Genomic DNA, 19514 nt, shown 5'->3' with positions numbered 1-19514 from the left:
CTGAATTCCAGGACGTGTGGCATGCATTTCAAAAGGGTGAAGAAGCAGGAAAGATGCTCTCCCAGCACTCAGCACAGCATATTTGCATCAATGTGACCTCAAAGCCACAATGCCTGGGCAGGTGGCAGGATGAGACTCACAGTTATTATGCAAAAGTACAACTTGCTTTGCTGTTCCTTCACGCCTCCTTACCCAGGCACTGAGCTCCAGGTGCGCGGTGCCTGCTGCTGCCAGGGCTGCAGGGTTTGGCTCTGACCCCCTGGTACAGGAGCTGGGACTCCACAGTCCCACACCAAGGGGCACAAACTGCGCCTTCCAAGGCTTCCTGCTGCCCTAAAATATTTATACATAAGTGCCCACAACCCCACAACTCCAGTTGTACTTTCCTGTTTTATGCTAACACCAGGCACCTATAAGAAGCGATCAATAATAGTCTGTGCCATACCCTAAGAACCCTAAAATGTTAAGTGCAGGAACCCTCACAGACAAGACATTACGGCATTTATAGAGGCTGCACTACTGTAGCAAAAGCTATTTATACACTAACTCAGCAGAGCTGAAGGGCTCATCTGCTAACAAAACTGGCTGGATGGTTTAAACAGGACCCAGGGCCAGAAGTCTGAGCAGCTCTGAGCCAGCTCCCAGAGCAACCAATACAAAGAAAATGCATGAAAGCTGCAACTAAGCATTCATACGTGAGGAATAGAGGGGTATCAGGCGTATGTCAACCCACTGGGAAGAAATCATCTCAATTATACCATTTTACTCCAGTGCTAAGGCGAGGCTGCCCAGCTTGCCATGCAGAGCCCACGAGCCCAGAGGAGGGCACAGAGCTGTCCATCAGTCAAGGTGGACTCAGCCTGGACTCGCCCACCTGAGAGCCACAGAAGCAAAGGCTCCTCTGGCCACATCCCTACCACCCACATCAGCTCATACCTTCCATGACACTGGCACCACTGGCTCCTCCTTGGTTGTGCCATTGCACAAAGTCTTGGTTAGTTGCTATCATTGCCCTAATTTATCATTCTTTACAGAGTGTTAAGCATGTATTATGTATCTGATGGGCTTCATTTAAGCAGACACCACTTGTTGGTGTAATAGGTACAGTCTGAAGAGAAGTGCTAAGTACCTTCCTCATTAAATGAAAACACAGTGGTCTAAATCTCTGCCTTCAATTCCACAGTGAAATTCCCTCTCTTTCACCATGGACACCATACGATTGCCAATTAAAAAGTGAAAGCAGAACTCAATGCAATACTAAAGCAATTAAACAGGAAAAAAGTCACGAGAGCAGGATGAACACAGCCTACTGGGAAAGAAAGAAAGAAATTAGTCCTCTAAAAGCAACAGTAAAAAACCTGTATGTACTGGGTCTGATTTTAGGAAAATGTTAGCAATAATACATATGCTCAGTTGAGTTGCCCAGAAGAATTAGTTTTAAAGAAAAAACAGAGTTTAAAAAATACACTTAGAAAGCAATACTATTGTTCTGGTTTATGCACTGTCCCTACCACACACTGCTGTTCTTCTGAATGCTTCAGAGATCACAAAAGTACTCTCACATCCCCAAAATTAAGCCCAGAAAATTGCTAATGATAACAGTTAAAGCAAGACGTGGAAACCCAGTTCTACAAATGAACAATGTCAGAAACAGCACTCTGCTTTAACAGCCCTAACTAGGCAGCCAAGTGCAGCTCACAGGCTTGTCCTCCCAGCAGACTCCTCCAAACAACCAGGGCAAATCAGGAATTACTAATTATGAGTATCCAAGGAGGATGCAGTGACATTTCTTTGTAAGGCTGGAGCATTTTGTGGCTATTACACTGGCTTTTAACCTCTCATCCCATCACACAGCTCCTATGAGTTTTGTGGTCCCAGCATAAACCCTGTGGAAAAGAGCTGACACTGCAAAATCCCAGCTCTTATCATTAAAGCTAACAGGATCCTGCTCTTCAACCAATTTAAGACAGAGCTGATGCAGGGCATGAATTATCTCCTTTCCTGGCAGGCAGCCTCTCCAGGGAAGGGGGCTCTTCATGCAGTCAACGGGATGAGTACCATTGCCTTTAACAGGGGTGAGCTGGGCCATGAAAGCATCACCCCTGCCAAGTCCAGGGCACAGACGATGGGGAGTCTGCAGCCAGACCAGGCAGCTCTGGAGATCAAATCATGATCAGACCTGGCAGCATCCCAGGGCACAGCATCTGCTTTGACATTTTCAATGCCCTGTGGATGCCTCCAGGAGCAAGCTGAGGGTGAGCTGCCAGACACATAACCAGTACAAACTCCTTCCCCAGGAAGTTCAAACTCACAGCAACCTTGCTGTTAACTCCCAGAAAACTTAATTCCAACAAAGAACTGAAGTCCTCTCATGTTACCTCTTCTAAAAGTCTACCTTGTGCTCAAGAACAAAAATAAAGGTTTCATTCCCAAGGGAATGAAAGGGTTACATTATTTGTGTGTTAGACAGGTCTTAAAGTGTTCTAATATCTGGGCAACTGGTAAGAAAGAGGATCTGACCTGAAATATCTAAAAATTCCTATGTGTTTAGGAAGCTTTACCAGTAAACTCAGCTATCGATCAGAGTATTGACCCTTTCAAGCTTGCACAAACCTAGAATTTTAATATCTCCTCCAGGTATCAAGAAGAAATTCCAAACTAAGGCCAAGTCTTAACAATACCAAATAACGTTATTTTCAAATGTGCTATTATATCATGCTATTAACCTATTGACAGTGAAGCACTTTCAGGTATCCTGTGAGCATCTCTAGCATTAGCCACCAAATAAAACAACAATATTTGTTGTCCAAATATTTTTGGACAACAAAGCAACCAAAGAGCTTCAGGATGCCCAACTGCACACACTCATCCCTTAACATAAATATTGTTCCGAGACTCTAACATGTACAAATTCAATGGGACTTACTTGCTCATCCTCTAAATCTCAGGTTAATTTCATTTTGACCACCTCCACCACCCTTGGCTTAAAACCCAAGACAGAGTGCTCTAACAACCTTCAGACGAGCTCACTTTCAACTCATAAGCTGAGAGCAAGGAAACACTCAGTCCTGCAGGTCATAAGCCTCCCCTCAGCAAAGAACACCCAGCAAAATGCAGGTCATTCAATTCAGAGCAATAATTCCCACCCCAGGAAGTCAGGGAAGGCACAGCTCAAGACACTGCACACAATTCCCATCTGCGGGATGTGGGAACATGCAGCCAACTGCAACAAGCAGGGAGTTATCACAGGGAAAAGGTGATCTTTCAAAAGCAAAACAGGCAACAGTTTTCACTCTCAGGTTTTGCTTAAAGCAGATGCTATTTGATTTTTAAACCCACACCTATATATAGCTACAGTAAGTGAAAATGTCTGTTGATACCTGTGTTAATCAAGAGTCCCTCTAATTATTAACTACAGCTCTATGGTGCCTTCTCCAAAAAACCTTGGGGAACATCTCCACTACCATGAACAGAAACACCAGTCCTGACCTCAAGGGCACCTGTCTGGGAGCAGCCAGAACCCTGCACCCTGCAATGCTGCAGCACGGAGATGCAGGAGACAGTGGAACTGTCCCGCTCCAGTTCCATCCCATGCATGGAAATAAGCACAACCCACTGCCACCACCAACCTTCTGGACTTCAATGAAGCAGAAAGAAAAAGGCTAAAACTCTACAGGGAAAAGCTGCCTGCTGGTTTGCTTCTTACACTGAGTTGTTCCTCCAGCATCAGCCTGTCCCCTCCAAATTGCTTTTATATCTTGCTGTACAAAATGTCTTTATCTTCTCAGAGAGGCTGGAACATCTCATAGAAATGATGACCAGATTTCACAATATGTGGTTTTGAAGGTTGGTGTTAAATTTGACACTGTAGCTCCAAAGTAATTGTGACTAACCACTAAATCAGCATGTGTAATGGATTCCTCTGAACATTTATAGCTAGCAGTTCCATTATGCTCTAATCTGGAAAATGTCTAAACGACTCTCCACAAAAATTAGATGGGAACATAAATGTCTTGATAAAAACAAGATTCCAGAGATACTCCACTTAACCACAGTGATTTCTAAAACATAATGTCTAGTGCAACAGCATCCACTGGAGTGCAGTCATTTGCTTATTTGATTTTTAAACCCATGCTTCAAGACATCAATCTAGAGAGCACCGAGTCTATGTGAAAGGTGAAACAATTAAGAACAAACCTCTAGGACAATGCTGGGATCTGCAAGGAGAGTGAGTGGCAGCAAAGGAAATGAGGAGCACCAAGAGGCTGCCTGGGAGCTGTGGAGGGAAGTTGCCTCTCCCTGCTGCCAAAGGGTAAGCTCAAAGGATTACTGGGCTCCTGGATGCTCATTCCTGCACATAATTTGAATGAAAAATCCTCAGTCCACAGGAGAAGAACGCACTGTAAGAATTGTCTGTCTTTGTTCAGATTCAACCTCTTCCTAAAGCTGTGATTTCCAAACTCTGAGGGTCTGGGGATAGCACAGATCCTGAGGGAGAAGCACCACCTTAGAGATCTTGTCTGTCCTCTCTTATGCAGAAAATGATGCCAGAAAAAGGACTTTATGCAATCAAAACCACAATAAAAGTAATACAATTAGGTAAGCATATAAGAAGCAAAAGTGGGAAGCATTACTGATTCATTCCATTTTCCTGGAAAAGCTTGAACTGTGTTTAAGCAGAGGACAAGCTGAAATTTTCCATTAGTGGGGAAAAAAAAAAAAAAAAGGGGAAAAAGCTTGTTCAAAGAGAGAAGAAGAAAACTCACTCAGGTTAGTGTTCAAGTACAGCACAATAAATTTTACCACAAAATTTCTGCTAGGCAGAAACCCTGTTCCCAGCTGAAGGAGCAATGGAGCTTGCAAAAAGACTGCTCATTTAACATAAAAACTGTGTATAAAAAAAAAGGCCATAAGAGAATCCCAATCTTCAAGGAGGGAGGGAACGGCCAATTTTTTGACAGTCCTCTCAGAAAATTTTCCTCCAGTCTCCCTGCCTGGGGGGCAGCTGGGAGGGGGAACAGGAGGTGAGGAAGAGGAGGCTGGGATGTGACTGCTGCAGGTGACCCCAAAGAGCTCGGCAGCACTTGCAGCCTGGAGTGATCTCATCTTACTCTGGGCCAGCAACACAGGTGTCAGTCTAAACCAGGGACTCAAAAACACTTCACCACTACACTTTCCTGAGCTGTGCACTCCTACACCACAACCAAGGATCAAAGCCAAGTGATTGCAGCACAGCCCAGCCCTGCTACCTGCATTAAAGCAAAGGGTTTTGCTTTTGTCCTTAACAGAAAGGGATGTTTCATCTCAGCTGCTCAAGCAAAGATGAAAAAACTCTTGCAAAATAAAAGAATGTCATCCACATGAGCTAAAAAGTCTGTCTTCTGCTCCTCACTTCTCCAAACATCCAAGATTGGCTCCCAGCAGCTATCACACCACAGATTTTAGGATCACTTACACTAGCACAGATCATGCCCTTGTACACAAGGACACAATGTACTCTTCAGCTTCCATAAATCCTACAGTAACCTATATCCATAAAAAAGCACATCTCCCAAGTCCTGTAACAGAGCCCAACACAAACTTCCACAAACACAAAAAAAGGAATGACTTCTGGCAGCCCAGAACTGCAATTTCTGCCTCTATATTGCATCCCAGATACCTGCTTCCCCTTTCCATAGGAAAATAAGTCACTCCTCCGCCATAATCAAAATTATTAGCCACGCCTTATATGATAAAGTCCTAGACAAGGCAAGCCATTTGTAAATGCTTATGTGTCCAGGGACTTCTGTCTGCCAAGTGTTTGGTGGAAGGAGATGAGGTTCCCACCCCAAAGCTGTTCTCAATAAGGGTCTTGGGAAGCCAAACACATGAAAGTCAAAGGAAAGCATTTTGGTAACAACTGCTGCCAAAAAAGAGCAACTCACCTCACAGAGTGTGTTACCTTCTCTTGATGATCAGATTTCAGCTCTGAGTGTCCATCATGATGAGATGACTGACCTCAGGTTTAACCAACCTAACCTCCATTATAAACAACTAAAAGTACTGGGAGTCCAACATGTTCTGAGACATACAAATATCCTTAAAAAGAGTTTTATCACAAGAGTAAAGAGACCTGAATATCACTTATCTTGATGGACCATTTTATAGAACATTAAATATTTTTACTGTAAGGGAAAAAATAAAGTATGATACTGCACTTTATATCCATAACTCTTCTGTGATTACAGAGGTTTATTGCAGGAAGCAATTCACCTTCCTGACATCAGATGATACATGAGGAAAAGCAGAAGCAAAAATGTTCTGCTAATTTCAGAAAAATAACATAACATGATGGGAAAAGCAAACCCAACCCTTCAGAGAATAAACAAGAGGGCCTTAGATTCCTTTAAAAAGCCTATAATTGCAATTTCTAAAGTACAGTTAATTTGTAACTTTTAATACACAAGTTGTCATCAGCCTTAAACCTCAATTTCCAGACTCAGCTGAAGCTGGGAGAGCAGCAGGACCAGCCGAGCACACCATCAAATCCTCCAGCAGAACTGCTGAGCCTCCGCAGCTGAGCCAGAGAATCTGCTTATATATTTTACAAATAACCAGATCCCTCCATAATCCAGGCTCTGAGAAATTTTTATCTCACCATGAGCTCAGTTATTCTTAAGTCCTTCCTGTGTTTTTTTCTCTAGGCTGCCTGATACACTGACCAATTTTATAAAAAGGATTGGCTGACAAGAGGTCTGGATTCAGGTCAAACAGAGCTGGCCTTTTCCGTGTGCTCTTTCAAATGCTGTTGGAAAAGAGATCTAAAACTCCCATTTTCGCCTATACCCTCAAACAAACCAGGATGCCTGCCCAGGAGAGGCATCTCTTCCTACAGCCTCCTCCTGCAGAGGTCTGGCTGTCACACAGAGTCTGAAAGAGCTGCTGCTTCTGGTTCTCCAGGTCCCCAACCCAAGGATGTACCAGCCGGGATGGACAACATCACATGGATCCATCAACTTACCCAAGCTGCTCCCCAGGTCTTTGGGTCCTGTAACAGGGAATCTCAACTTTTCCTTGTCTCAGAAAGTCTCTGGACCCTGCACACGCTGCTTGTCCTGGTGCACACACGGCTGCAGCACTGACCACCCCAAGGTGTAAGACAGCAAGAACTGCAGCATCCCAAGCTGGCATCCCAAACAAGAGAGAAGACACACGGAACCCCAAGTCTGCAGAGCACAAAACTTTGCCACTCCAGGGCAACAAAAGGTGTTGACACTGTTACTGATCCCTATTCTGCAAAGCCCTGAGTAATAAATTTAAATGCTTTGAGTCTATGCTTAAGCAATATATTTTAGTACTTTTGTTAACACAACAGAGTTCAGGCTTGACAAGACATCGTGAGTGACTCGTAAACCTAGTGATGCACAACCTCCTTCTGATCCCATCTCCAGAAAAATCAGCATCATTATGTGCTTACACTTAAATGTCCCAATAAATAAATTTAAAAACATTTATGGCAGATTTTTCCAAAAGCTGTATTGTACCAAATCCCAGGCCACATGCAATTAACACTTTCATCCTTGCAAGCAACAAAATAGCTCAGTAATGCAAAACACAGGGCAGTGCTAACACATTTCCTGTGCAGTATTTTCTGCTGATTGTATTTCTAGCAAAACTGCAATTTCTTCTCGCATGTGGTACCATGTTAACTATGCCACAAATACTGGGTGATAAAGCAGCTTGAAGAACTCTTTCTCAGTCAAAACTCATCCCTAGCCACTGCCCTCTTGTTCAGCTGTTCTGCATCACTGCTAGCAAACCATGAGCTGCAATCTCCAGCAGGTATTATCAGCAATACCCCATAAATCTAACTCAGTAAGGACGTTGTCTCTATCCATAAAATTCTGAGAGTGCTCGTATTCCAACCCAGAACACTGCTGACATCCAGAATGCAACTATCAGCATGGAAAGTGAACCAGTAGAAGGCTGGCTCATCTCAGGAAAAGCAGCTGCAGGTGCAACTACTCTTTTCATTTATTTTCTGCCTCTTCTCTGGAAATGGGATGAAAAAAGGCTTTCATAACTCTACTTTGCAAAATCCATTTGTTGTGTTTATGGGCTCACCTGGGGTCTATCTGAAGCAGGACTGACTTAAATGGCAATACAGGATAGTCTTGCACATTAACAGTTTAAGAGATACAAGGAACTAACTTCTGAAGGAAGTCTCATATCAAGGAACTGAAGCTTCTCCTATGTCTCTGCTACCACTGTGCCTTCTGATGGTCTGGTCCCCCCCACTCTGTGCAGGTGCAGCTCTGACAGCCACCAGACAAAGCAGAGCCTCAAGCACAGCAATTCCATTCCTACTGATTGGTCAGGACCTCTGGTGTCAGACACCCAAAGTCTCCTGTTTGGAGGGCAGGTCCTGGCTTTTGTCACTGCACCCTTCAGCCAGAGCACCAGCTTCACAAAGACCTTTAGAGCATGATTAGATCTTACTTTAGGACAACTGTACTTAGGATCTTCCTAAGTTGTTCCTTTCAAAGAGCAAAGCTGTACACTGCTTCAACCATGAAAAGGGGGGAAACCAAGGTGATGCAAGAGGTCTGGCCTGGAAGCACTGAGTGGTGTGACCCCAGTCAGCAGCCACATGGACAGGGAGCTTCCTTTTTACCTTCCTGGGAAGGGACGGAACACCACAACCCTCCCAGGACACCAGCACAGACACAGCAGGCTGCAGTCACCTACCACCACAGCACTCTGGTTTTCTATTTAAACACTACAGCTCCCCAAATTCAAAGTGAACACAAATATTTCCAGTGCCTCTGCCTAGGACTAGTCACACAGGCAGCAAAGCTACTACATGCAGTCAGGCTAGCAAATCCAACACCCTTTATTCTATGTACAGATGGAAAGATATCTTCGTGCAAAGAGCTGAATTACACAGACAAGGCAGTGGCTGAGAGGAGATGACAGACTTGCTGATGAAGACAGGACTGATTCCAGGTATAATGTTCTGGTTTCTCAAATCCCACTCATGTTTTTGTACCACTTTTTCTTCCTGCAGACCAGAATTAAGCATACAGACCCCAGCAGCACACACCACCTGAAAGCCAAACAACTGACCCTTACAGTCAGCTGCATTTGAAAGCAAAAATTCTACCCCACATTTTATTGACCTATAGCTACTGGAAATCACCGAAGTAAAAAAAAAAACCCCAAATCTACTAAAGTTTTGGCTAAAGATGTGCACTTCGTAAAAGAGAAAATATGGTGACCACGCCAAGACAAGCCTTTTCTCTTACCAGAGATTGACTTGCAGTAAGAATTGAAGGAGTTAAAGACTAATCTATGCCATTTATGTTTTTGCAAGTCACTCGGCTACCGTCCAGCAGGCACATCCTGATGTGTCTGACATTTCCTTGAGTGCTTTTGTCTTCTCCCTTCTTTGTGCTACCACAGTTCTGATTAGATCCAGCACCCCCAAAGAAAAAGGAACAGCTCTGTGAAAGGCAGAAGCCCCACAGCCATCTTCCTCCCCTTCTACAGTTGGTGGAATCAGTTCCAGGAGGAACAAAAAAGGCCACTCTTCTGGAAATGCTGCAGGGACAGATGCCTCCTCCCACCTCCAGCCCCCTTTGAGTCCTCCATGGGGAGGAGAACCCCCACAGCATCTTCACGATCAAGGTGAATTAACTCCTGGCAAAAAACATGATAAAGTTAGTACCTGGCAGGTTTTGCTTAAGCAGGATACAAGCTTATTCCAAATAATTTTCTCTGATCCCACAGTAAAAAAAAAACTTGCCACCTCAGAATGGCTTGGGATTGCTCCAGGAACTAACTTTCCCACAGGCAAAAGGAAATGCTCTCCCCTCAGTTACCCTCAAAAAGAAACTCTCAAAAGCAGCTTCTCTGGCTCTGACCAAGGAAACATTGTTTTGCTTAACAGGGGGGTTAAAATAGTTGCTTTTCTCTCAACCCAAGGAAGGCTGGAGAAAATAATCAGTGGCAGAGAGTGTTTCAGTCACTCGATTTGGGCGTCTGCCGAAGGATCTTACAGTTCAAACAGAGCACTGAATGAGCAGATTGCCATTGCTGGGAGCCTTGCAATGTTTTACCTTAGCAAAAAAAAAAAAAAGAAAATTTATGGCAGAATTGATCTTCCAGCTACTTGGACCTCTGAGAGCATCAAAACTGCACAATCCTTTTGATAATGGGAAATTAGGAGCATTTGCTATGAGGATCTCATGAAAGGCATTCTCTTCTTCATGCCTTTATGGAGATGTGCAAAATCATTTATGCTGCAAGATTATCTCCCTCATAGCTGCATATATTTAGTTATATTACATCAAAAGTTTGGCTCTTTCAGAGTTGGATAAGCAGCTGAGAAGCACGAAGTAACATGATTTGAGTCTCACCCCTAATGGATCTTATGATTTATAGGCCTCTAAAGACTAATGATTTTTTCAAGACTAAAAAAGAGGAGATTTCACTCAAAGCTGTATATAATAGCTTAAATGGATTCTGTCTTTAAAAGCATGAACAGCTGAGAAAGAAGGCTAAAGTCAGAGAAGAAGAAAAAAAGCTGGTCCTAATTGCCACTTATTCAAAAATATTATCTTGTTATACACATACATTCACTATCCACCCAGAGACTGGGAATGGATGGAAAATGCAACAGCAAATTAAATGTTTAGACTTTTCTATTTCCACAAAACCCACCCCACACCATGTTAAACACTGGTCCCACCTAATGAAAACATATTAAAGGAAATCTACATTAGCTGTTTACATCAGCAATGTGAACTTAAATGCAAAAGAATAGATTGCTTTGGCTTCTTAGTCTCACATTAGCAAATGCAATTATCTTTCATTAATTTTACAGTGTTCACAGTAGAAATTAAATAATTTCTTCTTGTCTAAGAAAAACTTTACTGTGTTAATTATTCATAAATACCAAAGTCTCCTACTTATTACTCATCACAAATGTGATTCGTTTCAATAACGCCTGAATAATTCGGTGCTACCCCATTAGTCCCAGAACACAATGTACAATTGCCAGCATCAGCAAGTCAATCACAAACAGTAATCCACGCTTGCCAGCTGCCAAGGAAGAAGAGGAGGAGGAAGAAGGAGGTAGGAATGGCATTTTCCCCCCACCCCAGTCACCATGCTGCCTCCATCATCCCATAGAAAAGGAGAGTCCCACATCTCCTGTCCTGGTCGGCTTTGCTTCCACCCAAGATGCTGCAGACTCAGGCACTGCTGGGGCAAGAATTCCACCCCCAGGCTCCCAGGGGATGAAGGCAGCAGCTGGGGATGCTCCACAGCTTTGCTTCCCTGCCTATTTCCATCTGGGCAGGCAGCTATCCAGCAATGGGAATTAACTGATCGAGAAGGGAAAGGGAGATTAATCCTCACAAGTATGTAAGGAGCCTACAAGGATAATTCCAAAAATGGCTGAGGGCTGCTCACCCACAGTAATCCCTGCAGAGTGAAACAAAGCCTAGGCACCATTGCTGTAGCAAAGTGGTTAAATAAGGAATTACCCAGAGTTTTGTGCCCTGGCCGCTTGGCTGCTCAGCAGGTTGAGCTTATGGGAGGGGAAGGGATGACTGAAAAGTTACTGCAAGAATAAAATAAGCTGAATACGCTGGAGTTACAAGATTTTGTATTATTTCTTCAGTAACTTAAAAAAGATAAACTTGTCCACATCACCAAAATCTTAGAGTTGCACCAAATCACAAATACATATATATACATATAACATTTTTTCCATGAAAATGCCAAGGAAACCTTTGACACAAGGTTCATTTGACATGGACTCCATCCAGCCAAGTTGTCCTGCCCTTGGCATGGCTCCCAGAGGCATCCTGGACCCTGCTGCACTACCCATAGCCTGTGTCTTCTCAGAAAGACCCATTCCAACATCCCCTTTTCAGTCACATATCAATTATTTTTGCTTTCTAGCAAGTTATGTGAGCTAATTTGGGCCACTGCCATACAGAAATGCTGCCTTTATTATTACAGTTGTGGAGAAAGTAAATTAATGCAAAGGATTGCACACAGAGGCCTAATCCATTTGAGGTAAATCAATGCATTGCACATTTAAATTGCTCTGCTTTCCTTCAGAAAAGTACATTGAAGTGATTCATTAGGCACTGAACTGTTCACAGAAACAGACCAATTCTCTTAGGCATGCCAGTGCATCTCTGCTAGTTAAATTTAAAAAGCAATCAAATCTACTAATAAGTCCTTTTTGCCGACATTTACATCAGTAGAGAACATGATTCCTGACAATTCAGATTAAATAAATGAAGCACAAATTAATCTCAGTTAATATGTCTCAGAACCAATGCTCAACTTGTTAAACTTAAAAATCTGTCTTTTAATAAAAATAACTGATTGGTAACGCCTGACTTCCAAGTGCCTTTGATAACCTTTTTTAAAGGTTATAAAGTTATCAAGAGGGATCACAAGGCACAATCTGTGTCTATTTTAATATAGTCAAAGCATTTATTTATAGTTTAATTTGAATATTTATAAATTCCAAAAGAAAAATTAACAGAAAGGTACCCTTTAATAAAAAGTAATCAATTCTTAGTACAGCAGCACCATGCCACAGTGCTCAAATTCCCACTCTCTACTTTAGGGAGGACCAACTCAGATAACATATGGAATAAACAATTCAAAGTATAACACCTGTGCCTCATATCTTGCTCTACTCCAATCACTGGGGGTTATTTCTGCAACAATTAATGCCTTCTCTCTACCCACAAGAAATTCTCCAAATTTAAAGGCAGTAGGAAACATATACTTTCAAATAACTAAAAGTCAATTTGCACTTTATTAAAGACTTAGAGAACTGAAGAGACCTAATATGAAAAATTATTTTTAAATCTCTTTAAGAAGTCCAAACTTTATCTGCAAAATCAGCAATACCGATTTAGAGAGCTTAAAAGTCCTATAGTCCAAACCTAAAAAACCCATGAACTTAAATTCATAACCAAGCCTTTCAAGGTTAGTCCTTGTAATGGGATTAAATGAAAGAAACACTTGTACTTATGAAAATAGTGCCTTGCCCTTCCCCTCAAAACCCCTTTTTCACTCTTAGGCTGGTCCACTGCTCCTACTGCTTTGGTCCCAACAGGTGCCATGCAGGAAAATTCAGCTGCTGGAGGCTTGTGGGTGGCAAGATAGCACTCGCTGCAAATCCCACCCTGCAACAAGCAGGGTCATTAGGAAATCTTGCTGATCAATGAAGCAGCTCAGAGCCACTCACCTGGCAGCATCTCTGCAAAAGCTCTGGTTTTTCATTGGGATTTTTTTTTTGTTTGGTGGTTTTGGTGATTTGTTGGTTTAGGATTGTTTTGCTTTATAATTGTTGCCCAGTTTTTCCCAGGGGGTTTCAGTGATGCATATTTCAGGGTGGGCAGGCACCCTCTTGGTGCTCTGGCCAGAGCCCAAGCTGCAGCAGGGCATCCCATCTGCTGGCTCAGCCTCCAGCTCAGCTGTGCTGGTCCCCTCTCTCACCCAGCAGCCCCCCAGGCTTCACCCTGAGAGCAGCAGCACTAGGGCACTCTATCCTTGGAAATAGTGTCTGCTCCACCAGCTCCAGAGGTTTTAAACTGTCCACCTCCTGCTGCAGACTGCATTATCCACCCAAAGCCTTGGGACCCTAAAGCACCTCTTCTGCCTACAAGGGGTTTAGTGCTGATTTATGGGGCTTAATTTCCACCACTACAGGTCAAACATGGAGTTCATCCACTTGCACAGCTATGTGCAGAAGGGAGAGGCACACTCAACAGCTGCTAAGAGCCAAACCCTACAAATGAATTTTCTCTCCCTGGCAGTGCTTTGGTGATGGTTTTCCCCCTCCACACCAAAGCAGTTCAGTGGGAAACTGTTACAAATACCTTCATAGCTACATACACACAGCACGACAACAAAAACTCACTATGGGGAAAAGTGAAAACTAAACTAAACTTATCCCACCTCAGTTAGAGCCAGTCCTGCAGACCTCAGAGTAGATGACTCCACATTTTCAAGAGCATGTGGATTAATCTGTTCAGCCAACAGAGACACACACTATAAGTGTTTCCAGTTTGCTAGGAAATATTTTAACCTTTTCTCTCAGATTTTTGTAAGACTCAACTTGGAAGGGTTGCAGTAACGTGCAGGGACAAGATAAGAACACTCATGCATTGCCAGCGGCTTCTGCCCCACATCACAACACCCTGGTGCCAAAATCAGGCCTCCCAAAAGCCAGCAGGCACCAACCTGGTCCAACAGGCTTGTACCAGCAGCACGAAGTTTCTTCCAATCTCAGACTTTCTGGCTCCAGAGGCAGTTCTACAAGCTCGTTCTCCTTTCAACAGGGAACATCTCCTTCCTGTAACGCTACCCAGGAGGAACATCACACACAGCCCGACCTTCAACCACAGCCACAGCTCTCACCCAACGAGGGGATAAAGCCATGACACCACTTAAGAATGTTGGTACCTGTATTTGCTCCTATGTCTCACTACAGTTTCCTGTCTAACCTCAAGGCCTTTTGTTTCTTGCAATGGTGCCAGTGGATTTACTGCTGTAGACAACTTCAGTAGACACTTTCCATAATAATTAGCTAGAGCTGAGAGAAATCTCAGTTCTGTGATGCACAGTTACTTTGGATGCTGCCTCCATTCAGTGTGCCAAAAGCTTTGAGACTTCCACAATCAATCAAGTGACCCAAGTCAGTCACTCATGACTAGGAAAAAGCACATTTCTCCTTTCTCACCACTGGTGCCAAGAAGCTGAGACAATCCTCTCCTTTCTGCCACCACCATCAGCCCATTCCACACACCTCCCAAGTGGCAGATCCAGAGCACTGAAAGCATCAATTTTGCCTATACCTTCCCCCTTCCCTCTTCTGTGATTTCTGGATGCTGCAGCAGCAAGCAGGGCTGATGGAACAGGAGCATACAGAACATGCACTCCATTGGGATCCAATGAGAGAAACCCAAAAATCCCTCCGCCTACACCCAGAGAGCCATGTTCCTCCAAGGGAAGAAAGAACTAAAAAATGAGAAGATCTATTTATCTGCTTGCTACTTATTAAGGAGCACAAGCCACCATTACAAAAAAATAGGAAGTTTTGGGAACCTATATGCTCACAGACAGGAAAGGACCATGGTTTTAAACCCACCTGAGGATTGTGTTAAAGCACAACAGCCATCCTGAGTATTTCTACTGCTCCAGTGAAGGAATCTGTGCTCCAAACCTGCAATTCCCAGAGAAAACAGAGGCAGACTACTAATGGAATTAAGAGCAGGATGACTGCTGCAGGCAGCAAGGTTCTTCATGTGTACACCCTCCAGGCTGACCCCATCATATCCTACCACAGAGATGCTCTGTACCTGGTGCTGAGCATTACATGGTGCAGGACAAAGTTTCCTCCAGTCTAACAAAGACTCAACTTTTAAACAAAGCAAAAGACCCCTAGAGACCAGCCCAGGTAACCAGCAATCTGACAAAAAGACTCGCCACACCTGAAAAGACACACATCTGTGCAAAGAAATCACACATATGTGCAAGCTAAAAGGTTTGAAGGAACATTTGGGTATTTCCAGACAAGGCTACACAGCCCCAAGACAGTAACTGGAGACTGCTTGATGCAGCTGCCAAGGAGTTCAAATCACTCTCGCAACAGCTCTCACTTTTCAATCACCTCAACTACAAATGCAGGAATTCCTACCCTTTTCAAGCCAAGGTTCACTTGAGAAAATACTTCTCTGCTCCTGATTGAATTCTTTTCCCTGCCCTCACAACGGTCCCCAAATGGGCCTTGCACTCCTCCAAATTGCTTCCTCTTCTCTCAGGATTTGCACACCAGGGCTGTGACTTCCTTTCCCTTCCCACGAGCACATATGACCCAGGATAGTCAGACCTCCCCCTAAAAACCTCAGGTCAGGAAAACCCAAGCTGACCTCACTTGGAGCCAGCATGGCTTCTGCTTAGACACCCCATCCCACACCTACTGCTGCTCTGAAAGCAGCTTTTATCTGCCCAGAAAGGGCTTAGATTTCCTGTGTGCTACTGGCAGTGGGTAGAGCTGCTAATTAACCAGTTGTCAGCTGAACCGCTGCTAAATAGAGAGCACAAACTAAAATTAAAGACAAGGTATTAAAATGGGCAGAAAGACTTGAAAGGACTATTGTTCATTTAAGAACTTCTCTTCCTGTATTTTTTAAACATTTAGAAATTGCAGTCCAAATAATTGCTTGTCAAGACTTTTTTTTGGAGAATAACTGTAGCTATTCAGCAAGCTGTGTAATTAGGTTATTAAAAGTATAATATCACTTGGAAGGCTTTGAGAGAGTAGACCTCTACCTAACACAAAATCATCACAGCTTCATTTTCCTCCCTCTCTCCTGGCTTCAATCCCAAGTCACAAGTCCTAGAGACCTCTCAGAAGTCAGTTGTGATAGCAGACATTGTTTATAGGATGAGGAACCATGGCTCTGAACTCCTGAGCAGGTACACACACTGCTTCCATTCCAACTCAGGAAAGCATGTCTGGTATCCAACAAAGGAAAAGAAAAAGACAAAGCCAAAAGCTGCAGACAAAACCCCAGCTCTCTGAGCCTGGTGCTCCCTTCCCCCTCAGGTGATGGGTTCAGGACAAGGAGCCTCCCATTTTTCTGGAGGGCACAGCTAAGACCAAGCACAGACAGACTCGTCTCTAGGAAAGGAAGGAAATTCCTGACCCACAGGTACAGCTTTGGAGGCCAGGCCCCTCTCTGAAGAGGAACACGTATCACTGGAAGCGGTACAGCAGAACAGAGCACATGTTATGTGATTTACATTTCTGCTGACAAACAACATGTTTATAGGACAGGTAAAATAAACTATGCAGCTGCAAGGCTCAGCAGCCTGAAACCAGAAAGCTATTAGACCCACAGGGCAAGGAATTGGTCCTGATGTAGCAAATGGGATGTCACAAAAATTAGACAATTAAAATTTAAAGCAGTAGGGAAGACAAAAGAGCAGGAATCACAATAGCCAAGTCTGATGAAGAGCTGCTCCTTGGGTACAGGACCATAATGATGCTAAGCATTTTTCTACTAGATGGCAGTGTAGTGTCACACTATATAAAAGGAATTCTAGAAAGAAATTGCTTTGTATTACAAGTGAATCTGTGCTTAGACTTGACTTCAGATAGCATGATATATAACAGTAGCCTCTTTGTAAAGAGGCCTGTCATTAGTCTCACAGTGCAATAGGAGTGATACTCTAGTTTCTAATTTCCCACAAAAGAAAGGGAAAAGACACTGAAACCCTGAGCAGTTCTGCTACATGGTACAGCCACAGACAAGCTCCTGAGTCTGTTACAACTGAAGGTGGGCTCTCATCAAAGAGCTCTGGGAGAGGAAGAAGCAGGTCCTCACTGCTCAGAGGAAAAGCCCCATGGCTTCTGGAAGGCAGGGGCAACTTTTAGGCAACCCCCTTGCTATCGTCAAGGGAGGCTGGCAACTTCGAAAGAAGGTCCAGGGATAAAGAGAGAGCAGTACCAGTAAAATTCAAAATGCAAGCACAAAATGATCAAGGTTAGGGCTGAAGAACAATGCAAATATTTGCAGGTAACTCAGCCATAACAGTAACCTTCACTTTGAATGGCCACCATCCTGAAGCCAAACTTCAGGTACCAAGAAGATACCAAGATACCGAGAGGCTCACCAACACTCCCAAAACCAACAGTAATTCTTGGCGCACACTGGAGCCGCAGCAGCTCTGTACAGCCAAAGATGGAAAAGCTCTGGGCGAAGCTCGCAGGCAGCCGAAGCACCCTCTCTGCAGCGAGAGCTGCTCCGGGGGTCCCCAAGCTGCGGAGCTGCCAGGCCTGTTCCCGTATCACCGGGCTCATCACCCCCGGCCTCTCCCCAGCAGCGGTCACACCCGCGACAGCCGGCGGGACATCACTTCCATCACCTCCCTGCGGGCGGAGCGGGGCAGCCTTTGCTCGCTCTGCAGCGCTGAGCGGTGGCCCCGGGCCGGCACGGCTCCCGGAGGTACCGCCGCTCCGTGCCGGGATGCTCGGCTCACAGCGCGCTCCCCCCGCAGCATCCCCGCCAGGCTGCGCCCCCGGGCATCGCCCGTCCCGCCGAGCGCGGGGAGCCCCGGGCACGGCCTCACCTGGAGGGCCGGAGCCGCACCTCCTTCTTGCTGTCCACCACGGAGGGCACGCAGTTGGTGAGCTCGGTCCAGTCGGCGTGCAGCCCGCAGCTCCAGCCGGTGGAGAAGCGGGAGAAGAGCCAGGTCTCCCGCTTGCCGGGCCGGTGGCAGGTGCACTTCTTCTGCCCGGCGCGGCACTCGCAGGGCTGCTCCAGCTGGATGTTGCGGACCAGGTGCCGCCCGAAGGTGGTGCCGCCCGTCTTCTGGATGTGCAGGAACACGATCAGGTCGTCCCCCTTGATGTTGAAGTCCACCCGCCGCAGCAAGTCGTCGGCGGAGAAATTGAAACGGGGAACGAAACGCGCCGGCGTCTCGTCCTCCGCCCGGTACGGGTCGGCGGCGGCGGCGGGGCTGAGAGCGCGGAGCCGCAGGAGCTGGCACTCGGTGCCCGGGCAGACGTACTGCAGCACGATCACGGCGAAGAGGAAGAGCATCACCAGCGCCAGCAGCACCTTGTGGGACCGGTCCTCCATCGTCGCCGGGAGCGCCGCGCATCGCCGCCGCCGCCCCGCTCAGAGCCTCCGCAGCCGCCGCCGCCTCCGCCGCGGCGGGACCCGCGCCGCCGCCATCGCCCGCCGCTGCCCACGGCCCTTCCCGGCAGCCCCCGCGCCCGGCCCCGCCGCGCCTCCGCCCGCCCCGCCGCGGCCCCGCCCCCGCCGGGACCGCCCCGGCACCGGCAGCGGAGCGGGACGGCACCGACACCGCCCCCGGCACCGCCCCCGGCCCCTCCCCGCCACCGCCCCACGCGGCCGCTCCGCCCGCACCGGCCCCGACAATGGGACGGGGAATGGGACCGGCACCGGGACTGGGACCATACCGGCACCGCGCTGCACGCACGGACCGGGACTGGCACGGCACCGGGACCGGCGCTCCCGCTGGCGGCAGCCCGGGGCGCACCGCGGGGCTCTGTTCTCCGTGCCCGTGCCGGAGCGGCCCGAGGAGCGCCGCGCCCCCGGCGGTGCGCGCGGGGCCCTGTGCCCGCCGCGGGCCCGCGGGGAGCGGCCGGGTCGTGTTCTGCAGGGAACAGCCCGGTCGTGTTCCGCGGGGAACGGCCCGGGTCGTGTTCTGCAGGGAACAGCCCGGTCGTGTTCCGCGGGGAACGGCCCGGGTCGTGTTCCGCGGGGAACGGCCCGGGTCGTGTTCTGCAGGGAACAGCCCGGTCGTGTTCCGCGGGGAACGGCCCGGGTCGTGTTCTGCAGGGAACGGCCCGGGTCGTGTTCCACGGGGAACGGCCCGGGTCGTGTTCCGCGGGGAACGGCCCGGTCGTGTTCTGCAGGGAACGGCCCGGGTCGTGTTCTGCAGGGAACAGCCCGGTCGTGTTC

General features: G+C 46.5%; 1 protein-coding gene across 1 annotated transcript in view; it reads right to left on the bottom strand.

Moving 5' to 3' along the window:
• Positions 1-18814, bottom strand: part of HS6ST2 (heparan sulfate 6-O-sulfotransferase 2) — a 127673-nt gene extending 108859 nt beyond the window's left edge. The window contains exon 1 of the mRNA XM_030272532.4: positions 18154-18814. Coding sequence (XP_030128392.4) covers positions 18154-18665 — 512 coding nt within the window. The 5' untranslated portion in view covers positions 18666-18814. The remainder of the gene's footprint in view (positions 1-18153) is intronic.
• Positions 18815-19514: the final 700 nt, after the last annotated feature.

This window comes from Taeniopygia guttata, chromosome 4A (assembly GCF_048771995.1).
Source record: "Taeniopygia guttata chromosome 4A, bTaeGut7.mat, whole genome shotgun sequence".
NCBI lineage: Eukaryota > Metazoa > Chordata > Aves > Passeriformes > Estrildidae > Taeniopygia > Taeniopygia guttata.
Note: the sequence above shows the minus strand (reverse complement) of the source record. Positions and strands in the feature narration are given on the sequence as shown.